This window comes from Coloeus monedula, assembly GCF_965178545.1.
Source record: "Coloeus monedula genome assembly, chromosome: 3".
In the NCBI taxonomy this organism is placed as follows: Eukaryota; Metazoa; Chordata; class Aves; order Passeriformes; family Corvidae; genus Coloeus; species Coloeus monedula.
The window spans coordinates 35,560,353-35,578,003 of record NC_138783.1 but is presented as its reverse complement, the minus strand read 5'-3'; the positions used below and the strand labels follow the sequence as shown (position 1 = coordinate 35,578,003).

Sequence of the window (17,651 nt, the reverse complement as noted above, 5' to 3'; positions counted from 1 at the left end):
ACAGACTGAATGACTCCAGCCATTCCTCGTAAAGCTTCCCCTCAAGGCCCCTCACCATCCTTGTGGCCCTCTTTGGATACTCTCTAACAGCTCAATGTCTTTCTTGTATTGTGGCACCCCAAACTGCCCCCAACACTCGAGGTGAGGCTGCCCCAGTGCAGAGCCCAGCAGGACAATCCCCTCCCTTGCCCGGCTGGCGATGCTGTGCCTGATGCCCCCCAGGACACGCCTGGCCCTCCTGGCTGCCAGGGCACTGCTGACTCAAGTTCAACTTTATGTCAACCAGGACCCAAATCATCATTAAATTAACTTCTTCATGCATGCAACCTGTGGAAAATCACCAGATCTATGATAATGCAGTATAAAATTGTTACAGGAAGTTGTTTAGGATAAGTTGAAAAAAAATTATTATACCTTATTACTGCTGTCATTCCAATACAAACAATCTTCATACTCCTATCACAAGTCAGTATTTCTTGTGCATGCTCTTCGTATTTGAGTTGGTCAGGCTTGCTAGAAAAATACTCATTCCTCACCAACTCAGCATAAATGGTGATTTCAAAACTGAAACGAATGTAAATGAGCAAATGTCATTAAAAAATGTCTCAGATATTACATGTGATATTTAAATGGACTGTTTTATATCATGATTATTTGCTTGGTGAACTAATAGAAGTGCTTAACTACTTGTAGATCTCTGCATATGCACAAATCTTTTAAATGAAATTTATTGTAAAAAAAATAAACATTGTCCATAAAAAGTTTGCAGAGGAACATTCACCTTCCTCCCTTGAGCCACAAGCACTCAATTACTGTTAGAGATCTTTAGATAAAAAAACCAGTATAAGCCTGCTTCATGGCTCAACCTATGCCCATTTAGTTAAAAATCAATCCACACCCAAAGCATCACTGATAATTTTATCCTGGGAATAATCAGTGTTGATAATAGTGTCTGAAGCATGTTAAGGTGTTTCTGTTCCCTTGTATAATCATTTACCTATAAAAGCCCACATTACCTTTGCCAGCAGGCAGAAAGCACGTGCAACCTAATAGTCACCATGTAAGACAGGAAAAAGCATCTTCTGAGAGGAGGAGATCAGGTTTCTAATGCTCATGTCACTGTCACTCTTCTCTTGTGTATCTATTAGACAAGTCACAGCCTAAACTTCTCATCTGTGCTGCACACTGGCTTCAGAGCTGGAATTAACATGCTCATTTGAAGAGACTTAATTTCCTTCAGTGCCCAAGTTTTTCTTCTCCACTTGGTAGAACTAGGAATGAAAACTAACAGTATTATTTATAAAAACCCTACACACATGCAGATCCATGAAACTGATCCTCTAGGAAACCTCCCTCTGCGACACACATTATACTGCCCTTTCACTCTCTGCTGCTCTTCTCTGCCCATGCTTCCTTTTTCCTCCAGAAAAGCAAAGAAGTTTTTACCCACCCAACATACTTTATGCACTCATTGAAAGCTTCTCTTCTCAAGGCCTGTGCATATTGAGTTGGCACACTACCAAAACCTGCTAACAAATGGCAGATTAAGTGGAAACACGGAAAAGAATTTCAAGCATGTATTATACTTGCTTGGGGTTCAGCGTGCAACTTCAAGACGAGGGCTGCCCTCTAAACAGGCAGGCCTGGGAATTCAGCTGCAAAAAAATTACAGATGCAAGGAAAATACTTTTTCTCTGAGAAGGAAATATGATGATATTCTGCAGTCTTCAGTAGGCTAAGTTCAGTGTGTGCTGGGGGACAGCTCGGCAGGGTCTGTGTTTTTTCGAGACCTCACTTTCCATCTCCAGCACTGTTCTCCAAGGGATTTATAGCAAATTAAATACAATTTTTCATATGTCAGCCTCTTACAGATGCAGGAGCAGATTTTAATCCTTCTCAGTCACAGTCAAAACAGCCCCTCTATACCCATCAACTGTCTTGCCTTCATATACAAGAATAATGAGGCACTTCATTCAGTTCTGCAGGTCATAGGCAGTCATCAGCCGGACAATGAAATTTCAAGTGCCATGCCTGTATATAATTTAGTTACTTGTGTTTTCTTGATCAGCCTTATTTTGGCTGCATGGCTATCTTTCTCACAGTTTAAAGTTCTGGTTTTAAAGGAGCTCTCTTTGCAGCATCAAAGCAAATATCCTTAGGATGCAATTTCCCAACCTGCCTAGCACACCTGACCTTGCTGCCAATGATTACACTGGCAAAATTACCACCAGCTCCGCAGGTGAAACAGTGCTGAACTTCAGCACCACAATTCTGCCCGTGTTATCTGAGATTTCCTTTTCTTTCCACAACTGGAATGTTTGCACAGGGTGTACAGTGGGAAGAGACTATCCCGCTCCTGATTACAGAGAACTTGGCTGCATACACTCTTAGGGGAAAAAAAACCACCAAAAAACAAACAAACAAACAAAAAAACAAACCCACACCACCTTGCTCATGTTGCTCTAGAGGAAATAGCCTCAAGTTGTGCCAGCAGAGTTTTACACTAAATATTAGGAAAACTTGCTCCACCAAAAGGGTTGTCAAGCACTGGAACAGGCTGCCCAGGGAAGCAGTGGAGTCACCATCCCTTGAGATTTTTAAAAGACATAAAAATGTGGTACTTAGAGACATGACTTAGTGGTGGACCTGGCAGTGTTAGGTTTACAGCTGGCCTTGATGATCTTAAAGATCTTTTCCAGCCTAAATGGTTCTGTGATTCTATGAAAAGTTCTCAGCCTACATTTGACAAAGCAGTTGAGAACACAGGATCAGTGAATGGGAAATATGTTCAATAAATCAGGACTGATATTCTCAAGCCCACATGACATAGTGTGCACATTGAGAGAGGTCAGGAAAGTTGTACAGGCAGCAATTTCAAAATGAAAAACTTTCTGCATCCAGTGTTTCTCTAAAAACTGTGGCTCTCACTGTTGGCCTCCAAGGAACTTTTTTCAAACTGCATCAACTAAAAGAAAAAGAAGATGCACTGACCTCAGTTATGACCTTATACTGACTGGTTCACATTCCTCAATAGTTTATTTACCCTAAAGTTCATAAAAACAATGTAGCTTTTCAGTCTAATAGGTTATTTTCAGTCCCAACTAATCAGAGACTGGTTTTGGAACTGCAAGAGTCATACAAAAGCTAAGATTGATTATTAGCATCTAAATGTATAAAGCAATTAAGCCCACTGAAAAAACCAAAAACAATACACCAAAACAAAAACTTCCAACAGGTGGGAGCAGAAGAAAATGGAAGGAAAATAAACAGCACCAAGGATTTTAATAAGCCTGTATCTGAATATCTTTACAAATATGTAGCTGAAATGAGATTGAAAGTGCAATCCAATACAGCACAAATAAAAGAATGTCTGCATTGAAATTCCGTAACTTTTCTTTATTCACTGTGATACATTCAAACAAAAGTGCTCCAGATAACAGCCACAGAGTAAAGGAAATTAAAATAAAAAGTCAGAAAAAGACCATCAGATACATATGGTGATTATTCATATTTCAAAGCATTAGTAACTGCTTGTATCTGAGTGCACCAAAAACCCACATGAGAGTCCACATTTTTGTACACTGCTTCTATAAAAAAATAATCATAGGCAGCTCCAGCAAAAATGTTTGTCAGAACTAGAGCCAAAGCCACCACAAAGATAAAGCACCATCAGGCATATGTTTACAAATGCCGTAGTAATTAGTAGAGGGTAAAAAAAGGCTTAGCTGAATTAACATTTTTCTTGTATTGGTATAGCATAGGGAAGCTCTGCTTGGATTCATTCCTTCCCAGCTTTGATATTTCTCACCAGGGACTTGCATTTGCCCCACAACACCAAGCACTATGGGCAACTTGGGAAGCTTCAGGAGACAGTGAGAGATGGATGGAAGGGAAACCGGAACTGGAGGCAGTGTCTATCCTCCTATGTAAAAAATAATCTTGGCATGGCAGCATGTCCTTAGACTTGTTACTGAAATACAGTGGCACAATCCATCTGAGAAAGGCTGTTTGTACAGACCATGCTGACTTCCCAATGCTGTTTGCTGAGCTACAGTATTTGGCTGCACTGTTTTTACCTAAAAAAGATAGTTCTTGTTTTAAACTCTGATTTTTCTATTGTAAAAATATAAGTCACTGTTATCTGTAAGAGACAGCAAAGGATCACTTCACAGCAAACTCAGGCTGCATCCTATAAAGTGGTTCTCTTCCAGCTGCAGAATTACTGAACTGTGCATTTGCCAAGAATTATTTGTAACTCAACAGTTAGATGTGGAGGAGTATTCCTACCCCAAAAACACAAGGAACATTAGTCAGGATGCCCAAATTACACTGTCAAAGGGATATGGCTGAGAGATACTTCTAACTCTAGAGTCCCTCTGTGTGGTGTATTACTAGGTAGAACAACAAGGATCTTCAACAAATAGGGGGAAAAATTGGTAGAACCCTTGTCCTGCTCTCTCCTTTACCTGCACTGCAGGCAGCAATTCAGATAGACAGCAAGACCAAAGACAGGCTTCCCCTCTGAAAATCTGAGTTGCTGAGATGAGATTTTCCTTTAAAGACCTAAGTAGGTCATAAACAGAAAAGCCCCTTTCCCAACACGCTTTCTAGTATATTCATAGGGATCCTGCTCCTTCACAGGTCCCAGCTCCCATAAAGATTTAATCCCATGTGCAATCTGTGTTTCCCAAAGCAGGATGTAATAGCACTGATCATGCGACCAACATCATCTTCACAGTCAAATCCTTGCAACATCAAGGTCTGTTTGCTCAAAAAGCATTTTTCTTAACTATGTTACTAATAAAGTCTCAAATCACTCAGGCTGAAAGGAAGTTAGAAGTGTTATGTGGTTATTTAGCCTTCATGCTATTTGTGTGGCATTCATCTCCCACAGCGCATGCCTTGCCCTTTTCACACTCCCTTTTCTCATGCAGGAACACAAAGCTGTAATGTTTGGGTTGCAAACACCATTAAATGCCCCTCTTCAGCCCCCAACAGCATAGAAATATTTTCTTTTAAAAGTTCAGATCAAAGCATTTCTACTAATCCTAGGATTTATTAAAACAAACATTGTAGGCATGAGATAGTCAACAGCGTCCCTTTTACAAGATTCTTTGGAGACGGTTCTGTTTTCATACTGTTTACTGATCCGCCCCTAATTAATCTTCAGTTGCTCAGCTGCAAATTCAGCAAGTCCACCTGCTCCTTCCCCACCCAGCAGACGTTCCTTTCTCCCCAGTTTCAGGCTGTAATGATAGCACCACACAGTCCCTGGCCTAAGAACAAGGTGGCTGGCTTGAAAAGCTACATATCACCTCCCGATGTTACACGATCACATGCATTTGCAGCACAAGTCTAGCCTTTCCTCAGATGAGTAACTAAAACCAGTCATTAAGTGCTTTCAAGGAGTTTAATTGTCCTTATCCTTCCCTGCAATCAAGGTAGTTGCCTTTGATCCAGTAACAGATCTGTGCGTATTTGAGGGGTGTAATGCGAACAGCTACATTGAAATCCTGTGGGGTGCCATTCATGTCCACCCACTGATGGCCTGAAAATATACCAATAATTTTACGCTCCCATTTGTGATTCTGCCTCTTCCACATCCTCACATACACCCCAGATCCACTGGCACCCGGCTGGGCATCGCACTGCTGGTACAACAGGTCGTACGTTTCATCTTTGACATCGCAGAAACGGTAAACCAGGTTTCCGGGACGGTCATTGTCGTAGCCAGAGAAGTGAATCCTCCCTCCAGGTAAGTGTCTTGCTGGTGGGCTCACACCTATCTTCATAAACTTTCTTTTATGTGGCTTCTTCAGCTCCAGCAGGGCATAGTCATAATCCATGCCAATGTCATTGGCATTGCCTTTGATCCATCCTTTGGGGACATGCGTCCGTTTCACCCGGATCCACTGGAATTTCATTTTCTCAGGCATTGCCGAGTTGGTGATATTGGACCCTTTGCTGCCATCTTTATGTTTGGGCTTTAGGAACCCCACCCGCAGTTTCTGAGCTCCTTTGACGTAACTCTTTCCATCATGGATACAATGAGCGGCAGTAAGAACATGCTTTTCAGCCACCAGCGTCCCTGTGCAACCTGTAGAGAGCTTCACTGATGTGGAGAATGGGTAATTCAACAAGAAGTCTTTCCCAAAAATGCTAAACCTGCTGTCATAGCCATAGATTTGCCTCTTAGTTCGAGATCTGCCTCGAGACCCATCGCCACCGTTGCTCAGAATATATATGCCCACTTCAGTTTCAGTGAGGCTACCATTAGCGTACAAGGTTTCGTAGGACAGGTAGTTCTTCACTTCTTCGTAAGTTGGCAGCGGAGAACTTTTGTGGCATGCTGGGCCACACGGAGATACCACTTCCAGTCTGGCTTCAGCATCAAATTGTGGTTTGTCCAAGTTCAGGGTAGACTGTGGCAGGATAACAGGAACTCTGTAAGATGGCCAAGTTGGCTTCCAGTGAGGACTGGAAGGCATCACATCTTTAGCAGCACACAAAAGGAGGATTAAAGTGGACAAGGCTGCCATTCTGAATGCTGGTCTGTGGAAAGCAAAAGCAAGTAGTTATTCACCCAAACTTGTTGCAAGATTATCCCACCTTGCTAAGTAATGGCTTGCTAACCGAGTATAAATATAATAAAGGTCAAGCGATTTGAATGGAGTTAACTTACATTAGGTAGCTCAGATTTCTCAGTGTCAAACTAATGCCCTAGCCTGTGTCTTGAAATGAGTGTCCCAGGTTAACACTCAAATACAGGACATTTAACCCTCAGGTGTGCTGAGCCACCAACTCCCACCTGACATCAGTGGGAAGTTGGAGTACTTGTCTTCACACGGCTTAAAGAAAATTCAGATTCTGTTTAAATCCATTCATTTAGAAACCAGAGCTCCTGCAAAGAGTAAATGCGTCTGTCTTCAGCTAGATTAGAATGCTCTCTGAAAGCTCCCCCCTACTGACTCCACTGAGAGATGTCCTTAAATATCTTCACACCATTTGCTGTCTCAGCCAGACACATCGGGCTGATGGTAGAGACAGGTGGGGGAACAAAGAAGGTGACCTGTCAGGGGCTGGGTTGCAGAATATGACCACAGGGGAGACTCGCTTCCCCTTGCAACTCACACCAGACAAAGGTTCTGCTCCACGTGGCATTGGCTCTCCCTGAGGCTTACATGAGAAAGGGTGATATGATTACACATAGGCAGCTAATGAAGGAAGATTACAATTCTTGAGGGAATTTTCAGTTAACACACTGGCTTATTGCTTTATAAACTCAATTAATTAGAAATGCAAACCAACCCCCTCTGAGCACAGGGAGGCAAATGCGACTGTAAATGTGTTTATGAACCCCAGGCAGAGTGCCTGAGACTGCAGAGAACAGCATGCACTAGTACTGCATCAAAAAAATGTGTAACTTCAGTTTATTTGAAAATTAGCCATACAGCTGAATCGCTGCAGGAGGCGCCGTGCCCTGGGCAAGAAGGCAAGCAGGATCTCCCTCACACAAAGATTATTCAAACAAAAGTTCACAATTATGTTGAGCTTACACATATTTAAAACCCTGCTGAGGTTACACTGATCACAACTGGAGGATCATTCCTGAAATGCCTCAAACGAGTAAAGCAAAGCACATCACACAGGAAATGACCACAGCCATCTAAGAATAAAAAAGAAAAATTCTTCTCTCCAATGCTTTTTGTAGGAATATTCCACCCCTAAGTTGCACCAAAGAAGACTGAAAGCTACAGACTGCTGAAGTCCAGTGGTGTTCAACTCAAATATTGGGCCTAGATTCTTAGATTTTTGGTACCATCCTCTTCAGGAATGGAGGGTACCATTAAAGCACAAAATTTTTAAAATATCAATTGACTCATGCAGGATATCAAAAAATTTTAAGTCCAGAAAACGGACATAGATGAACACAACTGATGCTACTGATACACACAGAGGCAAGTACTGACTCTTCCAGAAGTGACCACACATTCTGTTGGCAATTTTTTCATTAACAAACAGGACATCTTTAAAGGAACATCCTTTTTTTCTTGGTTAGGCTCTATTGATTGTGATGCTTTATACCTAGCAGATGACTCATGCTGGCAAATACAAGCCATTTTAATCAGCATTGCATCATTTTGGATGTCCCAAAATCAGAAAATACTTGATATTCTAGGAAAGCCACCAGCTCCTCTGACTCCTTCCACAGCAGCTTTTAGTATTGGAAGTGGCTGCGTTTTGCAAGCTATGAAATGAGAGAGTTTCATGTTGGTGTAAGGATGGCACAGGGAACACCTGCTGAATTATCAAATACATTGTTACATAACAGTGACTAGGAAGACAAAAAAAAAAAAAAAAAAGAAGGTAACAGGACCAAGTGATACCACTCCATCCCCACAAAGACAATATACACTGGTCTAAGTCAACTGCTAGCTGTCCTGCTTGTGTCAGTGAGGGCTGCATGCAGCAGTGCTTACTGGTTTCACAATTAGAAGCTGAGAACAGGCTAAATCATGGTTACACTGTGCATCAAACCAATTCCATCCATCATTTAAGAGCACATTTGCACTCATTTCCTTCATGCCAAAATTATTCCCACATATTTGAAGCTTTCCTGACACACAGAATCTAAATCGCACCACTTCTTGGAGCTAAAACCCATTCGTGCTAACTGAGCCTCTGCTGGCCTTTGGCTGGTTTATTTAGCTGGCAGGGGAAAATTAGAAATGTCTTGTCAGTTGTTATTTGCACAAGCAGCCAGATTCCCTCGTGCCTGTCAGCACGACGACCCACTAAAGGGACTGTGCGCCCAACAGCACCTCCGCTTCCTCCGAGATTATCATCTGGTTTGAGAAGAGAGATTACCGCTCCCTTATCTCCCCACTACCACCACCAGAGCACCACCAGCACTTGGAAGGGCAGCTTTAGACAGCAGAGGGCAGCCGCCCTATGAAGAGAACAAGACAGGAGATGGGACTCGAGCTGATCCTAGAAAAAAGGCTTCAGAAGATGGTATTTGTGTCCGTGCTGCGCTGTGTAAAGTGGTACGTACTCCACTTTACTCTGAGCAAGCCTTCAGAACCCCTTCCCCGGCTGCTTCGGTGCTGTGATCACATTGCAGCGCTAGGGGATAAAAAAGCCTTTTCATCAGTTACAGAACTTTTCTATTACTTAAAATGTGATTTAAACCTGACAATAAAATACAGTTGTGAGTTTATACCTGACTATAGAAGCTAAACAGTGCTCACAAACCCAGGCATTTACTGAAGTCTTCATCATTATAACCTATCTGGAGACATAACTGGTACTGAATCAGACCTGGGCAGCAATAGAATAAATATGTCTTATTTATAACACACTGCAAATTAGAGCATAGTATCTCTTTCTGTGTAGATCCTTCCTCTTAAAAATGAAGGCATTGAAAAAGCAGTCTACATTTAAACAGAGACTTTCCAGTAAGGCTCTTCATTCCTTTTACTTTCTCTTTTCGTTTTCAATTGAAACAAAACCAAAAAGCTGCAAAAACCCCCGGGGTTAAAACTCTCTATCCTCAGCTACTTACTCATGGGTGACTGTGAGAGGTGTTCTCAAATTGAACAAACTGGTAAGGAGTGAGCACTTCCCTGCATGGCTATCACAGAGCGACACTGAATGAATTGCTGCTCTACTGTAGCTCTGCTCTTCTGTTTCTATTTAAACTGTGTCATAAACTCAATCCACCCTTTGACTCAGCACAAAGCCCTGCTCTGACATCCAGCCTAGGAACCCCCTAGAAGCGGTTTGTACATAATCACACTCACTAATGGCATTAAAATTGTTTAGAGAATGGAAACAGTGACAGCTACCCCAGGGCTCCCCACGCCACTAAAATACTTTACAGACACATTTTCCTGCTTGCTATAGGCATTCATGCCCCAAGATAGATGCTGCTGAAAGAAAACTGCCTTGTTCAGGATGGACACAAATAATTTTCTAATAAGCAAGTAATTTTTCTGCAAGAGTTCACTACTTCGGGGGTGGTTCTTTTAATAGATGGTTAAATAACAATAAATCTTGGATCATCTAGTATGAAAGCCCATTAACTGAACAGTCTCCATTACATTTTGAAATGAAGAAAGTTTTTCCACAGTGCTGGAAGTCAGAAAGATTAACATACTAAAAAAAATGAAGAGAGAAAACCAAGACAGCGAGAGAGAAAAACCTGCCTCAAACCAAATTATAAAGGAGAACTAAATCACTGTCAGTGCCGTGCCAAAATACCTCTGCTGCTTTTCCTGGTCACAGAACTTGTTAAAACACAGCAAAAATAATGGAGTTGCACTTTAATAACTACAGAAGCCTTACTGCCATTAAAAATTTAACAACTCTATTAGCCTGCCTGAGATGCCAAGGGTGGTGTGAGAGTTACACTGCCTTACCTGCTCGACTGAGGGCTGTAGGAAAAGATGCCTTGGAAAACCTGAAACTAACTTTGATACTGGCAGGCCACGGGTGTGCCTATTAACATACACACCGGGCACAGTGGTTGTTTTGGCATGCGTGTCACTGAGAAAAGGGAGCATACTATGTGTTTCCATTTAGTCCAATTCCTAGGACTGCCTCCTTTCACCCTCCTTTTTTCCTTCTTTCTTTTTCCCTGAATGTCAAGCAGCTTCGGTATCACGGTACAAGAGCAAACCGCATTACAAGGAGACAGTGATGGTCACATAACGGGGTACGCTGTAGGAAGGACCTGCATCCCCAAGGCTTCCAAACCACCTGAGTGACGGGGCAGCTGCACAAACTGGGTCCCGGTGGGACCTCACCAACCCCTCGGACCTCGCTCGGGGCAGGAGGCAAAGAACAACCGCCCCAGGCTACAGCAGCCGCTTCGCTTAAAATGCCACCCCAAAAATACTAAGGTTCTCAGACACAGTGATGAATCCAGGCATAGGACCGCAGCGAAGCGCTACCTTCAGACGCCTCCCAAGCGTGAAAAGCAGCAAAGGCGAATTTTATCCCAGCTACTCCCTCACCCGCCGTCCTTTCAGAGTTGGTCACCGGCAGCGGCGCCGGCCGCCGCAGCGGCGGACCCGCAGCGGGGACCGGCGGGGAGCAGCCGCGTTCGCCCTTTTGTCGCCGGCGCCGCCGGGGAGGCGGCGCCCGGTGCGCTCCGGTGGATGCGAGCGGGGTTAAACATTAAGCCCTGCGCGGAGGGAGCGCTCGCCCCCGGCCGGGACAGCGGCTCCCGCCGCCCGGTGCCCGCACGGCCGGGAGCCCTCGGCGCCGCGCCCGCCGGCAGGTGAGGCACTGGCCCGGGGCGAGCCCGGCGCTCGCCATCCTCCCGCCGCCCCTTTGTCCCCCCGGGGCGACCGGCACGCCGGGGCAACCCGCACGCCACGGCGCCCTCCCGACCGACGGGACCCGCTACCTACCGGCTCCCCGCAGCGGCGGCGGCGGCTCCGGGAGCGGCTCAGGCAGGTGGCGGGGCCGGGGCCGGTCCCATCTCTCCCGCCGCCTCCGCGGGGCTCGGGAGCGCCTCCCCTCCCTCCCGCCGGGCGCCGGCCCTCGGCGGCGCGCTCGGAGCGGGGCGGGGCGGGGCGGAGCGGCGCCTCCCGCAGGTGGATCCCACCGCTGGATCCCGCCGCCGCCCCGCTCCGCCCCGCAGCGCTCCCGGCGGCATCGCCGCCCGCGGGGCCCCGCCGCGCCGCGCCCCTCCCCGGCCGGGCCCGGGCCGTCCCTCCGCGCAGGCTTCCCCCGCGGGCCGCCGCCCCAGTGCGTCCTGGCCGCGTCACCCCTTTTTTTTATTCTTTTACTGCTATTTTCTTTTATTTCCCGAGAAAAAACATAGAGGTTTTCCCCATCCTTGTTTTTATTCGCTGTGCTCTGGCACTACGGGCAGCTCAGGGGCTGCCGTCCCGGTGCGAGATTTTGGAGTGCAGCCCGTGGCACCCCTGCAGCCCCGAGGGCAACAGACTCTTTGTCCCTAGTGTCTGAGTACCCAGATCCCTTTTCAGAGGGTCCCCAGGAGTGGGGTGAACCCCCGCGGTCCCTCTTGCCTCCACAGGGCATCAGCTGCAGGAGCTCTGCGGTCAGTCACCCATGTTGTCTCATCAAGCGGACATTTAAATTTAATTGTCCGACACATTGTTTGCATGGGTTTTAATTACTCATCCTTCCTGAATCCTTATAATGATATCTGGCAAGAAAAGAGGAAACCAGGGCCAAGAAGACAAAAAAATCCTGCAATGTTTTAACTCCACAAGAAAAGTCACAAAAGAAAAAGATTTTTCAAAATTCCCAACTGATCACCATTATTCTAGAAAGGAAATATAAATTTCGTAGGAATCAATTGATTTGCAGCCTTCCACTGACCTCTTCACCATGCTGCTGCCCTTACAAAGGATGAGGAGAGCCTGAAGCAAAGCAAAACCTTTGCCTCACCCATGGATAATTTGTGAAGAGCCGAAATATGACAGAATCTTACATTCCCAGACACGATTTTTCTAATTTGCATTTGCTTGGCCCTAGCCATCCCCATCTGGGTCTGTGGAAAGGTCTTACCAAATGAGTGGGAAAAGCATGTACTACATTAAAAAAAAAAAAAAAAAAGGAACTACTCAGACAAGTCTTTGTCAACTATGAATGGTTAGAAGAGAACTGCAGTGTGAGGAAGAGGTCCTCAGTGGTAAAGGACAAACATCTCCAACAGAAACACAGCTAGAGAATGCAACTGGTGTTGGGGAAGGGCTGGTGACACCAGTGCAGCTGCTCTTGGGCCATGAGGGAGTGACCATGCAACAGTGAGGCAGATCCCTGGAGTATCAGCAGGCAGAAGACAAGTCAGGCTCTGTCTGCAATGCCATACTAACCATAGATCCCTTCCTGATCTGATTCTGTGTCCAGTCGTGTCCCAACAAGATGTGCAGTCCCTCTGTTCAGAAGCTTTGCCCTGTACACACACATCTGCTGATGTGCATGGATGGAAGGGCTGGCCCATGCCTCGCAGGGGTGGAAATGTTGTGAGGTTTGGTTAGAGTGGGTCTCAGGCCTGCAGCAGTGGTCCAGGTGGGTTCTTGCTTTCTATGGACATGCAGCCTCTTGTGTCACAGCTGCCATATGTGCTCCAGGGCCTTCCAGACACAAATTCAAATAGACACAATCCTAGATGATATGATGTTGATAGTTTTTGCAGCAGACAGGGGGACAGGGATACAGATGCTAAGATGTATGTAGTGCGACTCACCTCACTTAATTGTAGGGGTTTGGGATGCCCTGGGCTATTCATGATACAGTACAGGACTGCAAACTTCTGCGTAAAGCAGCTGCAGTGGAAATTATCCTTGCCTATGGCAGGGTGTTTGTAACTAGAAGATCTTTGAGATCAGTTCCAACCCAAACCACTCTATGGTGATATGATTCCATGAAGTGTGTCTCTATGTACAACACAGATGGGTGAGTAAACACCACAAGGCTTGGTGTCTACAAGCCCCCTCTTGAGAATGAAACCTTAAAGTGTTGGGCAAAACTGTAATGGCAAAATGAGTGGAGAAGAATGTTTAGTTTGAAATTTAGTTATGAGACATTTTGTTGCCATAAAACTTCTGATTTTTATTACTTTTAGGGTATACATTAAACCATAAGCTCAGAAAGGACAGTTTGTCTGGCCTGTCTTTAGAAATAATGAGCTACTGTCCTGCTCTATTGAGTATCTGTAGACAAAATCTCATGTTTTAACTTTCTAATTCAAAAGAGGAAAAAAATACCAAATATAGATTCCTTTTCCCCCTATGTGTATAATTCTTAAGAAGCAAGAGCTCTGGTGAAATGGGGCTGCACAAGGTTTTTTTAAAAGAAAGTGAAGTCCAAGATCTGCATGTTACTGTGAGCCATTGTTGAGGCAAAGAGCAGTAAGTGACAACATACATAAGGGTGAAGAGGTATTAGCTGTACTATATTGTCAAGTGATAACACACACGCTGACTTTTCAGCACCCTGTGAGTAAGCTGAAAATGAAACAGTCTACAGGTGGGAGCCCTAATGAATGGCACTGTCAGGAGATAATTTCTCATGGTTGAAGAAATCTTTTATTCTGCAGGGAAGTGAAGTAACCTGGCATTGTGGGCCTGTGCCAGATTCCGCTGCAGACAATGAAGTGATTTCAGAGACCACTGAGTCTGGAAGGAAGAATGACAATGCACAGTTGGCTCAAAACGAGTCTCCCCATTGCTCGCTGCTGATGCAATGCAGAAGAAAAGTCCTTGGAGTTCCCCACTGCAATGGCAGCTCTCCAGCCGGCTCCCTCTACTTTCCCTGGGACACAGACCCCTGCTCACTCACACCCTGTCTCCTGAAGTGCTTTTTAACTGTGAGAGAAAATTAAAGGTGAAGATACTCTCTATCCCTTTAGAAACAGTCTGTTTTAAAGGCAAGAATGCTGCAGACTGGGCTTTGGAGAAGCAAGTCCTTTCCTCATCCCTACCCCTACTTTAGTTCAGGATTTCAGGAAGGCTCTGGTGCCACAGTTCCCAAGTCTGTGCAACAAGTGAGAGCATATCCTATCTCAGTGAAGTGTTATGATGATAATTACAGTGGTGACTCTCCCATGACTGAGTGCTGTGCTGATGGGAAGGGGAAGGCCAGACATTCACCTCAGATGTGCTGCACCACAGGATGATACCACTAGGAGAGAAGGAACTCTTCCTCAGGTTCATCAAGACCGTGGATGCAAGGGTGGTGGGGGAGGTACTTATTCCTAGTTCCCAGAAGCAAAATGCTTCTACTGTCAGCTCTGAAGGGAAGCACATGAGAACTGGGAATCTGAGTTGTTTGGTTTATGGAAAAGATTGCCAAGTAGGAAAACTGACAACTGAATGTATGCAATATCTTTCCTGTGTTGGCAAAAATCTTGTCATCAGCAAGAGTGACACTGTGGAGCAGCGTGGAGGAGGACTGTAGCCTCAGAGGGGATTCCACTGATGAATAAAGACAACTAAAAGCTAGTCATGACCACTCTACATTCCTTTTGCAGGTATTAAGGGGCTACCTCAGAGGACAATTAATTACATCCTAAAATGGGATGTAAGTTAGGCCGGACAATTGTTCCTTAAAAGCACTCATTTTATTCTGCTGTCTGTCATGAGAGGTTAAATCTAACTTTTTGGTGCCTACAGTTACATGAAGTGAAGCCCACTCAGTGTGTCTGTCTTCTTCCTGGATGGATAGGGATATTTGAGCATCTAGTTGCAATTCACTCAGACAGGGGAAGGTTTCTACTGCACAGGTCCACCTGCAGACATAACTGTGCAAATAAAGGGCTTTTCCTGAGAAAACTCAAGCTTTACAGAAAGTTTCTAAATCTGTTGGAAAACTAATCTACTACTATATGGGAAACACAAGAGGTAACAGTGGACTGAAAATACAGTACATTTAGGAATAATAATCCCCCCCACCAGAATTCTCAGCTTAAAGGCTTAATGGGATTATCCATATCTGTCAGAGGTGGCATGGGATTCTCTAAATAGACTATATTATATAGAAAATTTTGATCAAACTATGAGGTGCATAGAAGGAAGAAAAAGAGGATTAATATTTTGAATTCAGTATGTTTCAAGATTCACAGCTATATATTTTATATATGCTCTTAACTATAGAGAATTCCTACTATTCATGTTATTGAGAACATTTCTGATGAGTGATATTTAAACTAACAGTCCCTCTTTAATTTCATGATAGTGAAAACTTGTTGAGACAAAACAGGCATCTGGATTTGCTCCAGCAAGACTGAGATTCTTTTAAGACACTGCATCTTCGCCATTTGAATAAACAGCATATCACTACAGTGAAGTAATCCAAAAATGACACCTTAAAAACAAAACATCCACTGCAACTGCACTCCCTGAGAACTTCAGGAATTTCCTGAAAAGGGGAATCTTCAGTGTTATGCAAAATTCAATTGAATTAATCACTACTGTTTTTGTTTCCATGCCAATCTGTATCTATCTGCTGGGTTTAGGTTCTGCTGGTTGTGTCACTTCTCCATCTGGCAGTTTCAAATCCACTATGTGCTCATTTATGAATAGTGAGCTGTAACATTTTCTAAGTGCTGTATGTGACCATGAAGCTACTGTATACTCACACGGTCATTGAGGATATTAGTAGACATCTTTTCAGCTCCAGTTGGAGATAATACTCACCTCATACCTAGCTTGTTTAACGAGAATCAAATTCAAATAAGGGAATTAAAGGGAATCCGTTATTCAAGCACGCAGCAAAACAGAAGGTTCTCCCTCAGTGAGAGCCCACCCTGCAGAGCAGGGAAGGGCCTTTCCTATCCCGTTATACAGCCAGAATTGGTGTAATTTCTAGTAAGATGCTTGAGCTCATACTAATTTTGACACCTGGTCATCTTGCAGCAGCATGAAGGCACCTTGAAGTCAGCAGTGTGACTCTGAGGGACCGCATCATATTTCAGGCTATGTTCTAGCTATGGTCTAAACAAGGTGGTGTTCTTGTCAAGATCATCCTGCAATGGATGGGGACATCAAAATCAGGTCTATCTGCCCATCTTAGGGAGGCAAAGAAAAAGGAAAACCAATTAGGATTTGGGACTATTTTGTTGAGTGGTTCTGTCTCAATTTCTTGGTCAAATAAGCTTTTGCCGGTAGAATTTCTGTGAGTCCACATAACGTTGCATGGGTCAGATCTTCTACGGGAAATGAACATGAGGGTCCAAGGTGTGCAGGAGGGCTTTTTAGCCATCAAAGCCAGCACATGGGACTATCTGAAAGCAGCTTCTGGTCTGAAACCTGAAGAGGAGTCATAGTAGAACCAGGAGAGGTCAGTTATGATTAGCTTGGGAACGAGTAAACAAAATCAGCCTTGGCTAATTTTAGCCATCTAAAAATTACATCAATAGCCTAGGGAAGGCCATCTTTAAGTAGAGGAGAGGAGGCAATTCAGCCCACCCATGTTAGATGCTGATGCTATTATGGAGTTATAGTCTGGAATTATTTTCCCTTGGGCATCAATAGAGGCAGCCTAGGCAGCTTGTGTGGAGTGGACATTTGACTCTGAAAGTTAGATGGCAGTACACTATTCAGAGTTAACTGCTCCTCACCATAATTAGTCTTGGGGGGCTCTTGTTCACATCTTGTCAAGATGAACTTGGGTTGTTTTCAAAATCTAGTGTGTCCAGCTATAAAGAGAACGATGATTTTTCTCCCAAATAGGCAACCTGTTTCACTAACGTATGATCCTTTTCCTTCCCATGTGACAGATGACATCTTTCATTTGCAAGGTACTAATTGCAATTTTATGCTTCTCAGCTGTGACTGCAGCTGCAGGACTGTATTTAGTTCTGGCTACCTAGCTCCACGCGAGACATAGACAAACTGGAGGTAAATAAGAGAAAAAAAGTACATTAGAGGTGAATAAAGAAAACTTTTATGGTTTATCATAAGATGAATCTAACAGTCTGCACTTGCAGTGCAGAGTATATAGGACCCTAAGGAGGAATTATTTCACATGGCACTAAGGAGTATAATGACAAGAGTTTAATGCGATGAGATTAGAAAAGACATATTTGGGCTAAACGTCACCAGAAAAATCTCTGACTGTGCGAATTGGTTGTGAAATAGTATCCCAGGGGATTTCTGCCCCTTGACCCC

General features: G+C 44.3%; 1 protein-coding gene across 1 annotated transcript; it reads right to left on the bottom strand.

The window, feature by feature from the left end:
- Positions 1 to 3,381: 3,381 nt before the first annotated feature.
- PRSS23 (serine protease 23) lies at positions 3,382 to 11,556 on the bottom strand. Its single transcript, XM_082278746.1, has 2 exons — positions 11,418 to 11,556; positions 3,382 to 6,552 (listed from the first exon to the last, which is right to left on the bottom strand). The coding sequence occupies exon 2, from the start codon at positions 6,537 to 6,539 to the stop codon at positions 5,421 to 5,423; it is 1,119 nt and encodes a 372-aa protein (XP_082134872.1). The 5' UTR covers positions 6,540 to 6,552; positions 11,418 to 11,556; the 3' UTR covers positions 3,382 to 5,420.
- Positions 11,557 to 17,651: the final 6,095 nt, after the last annotated feature.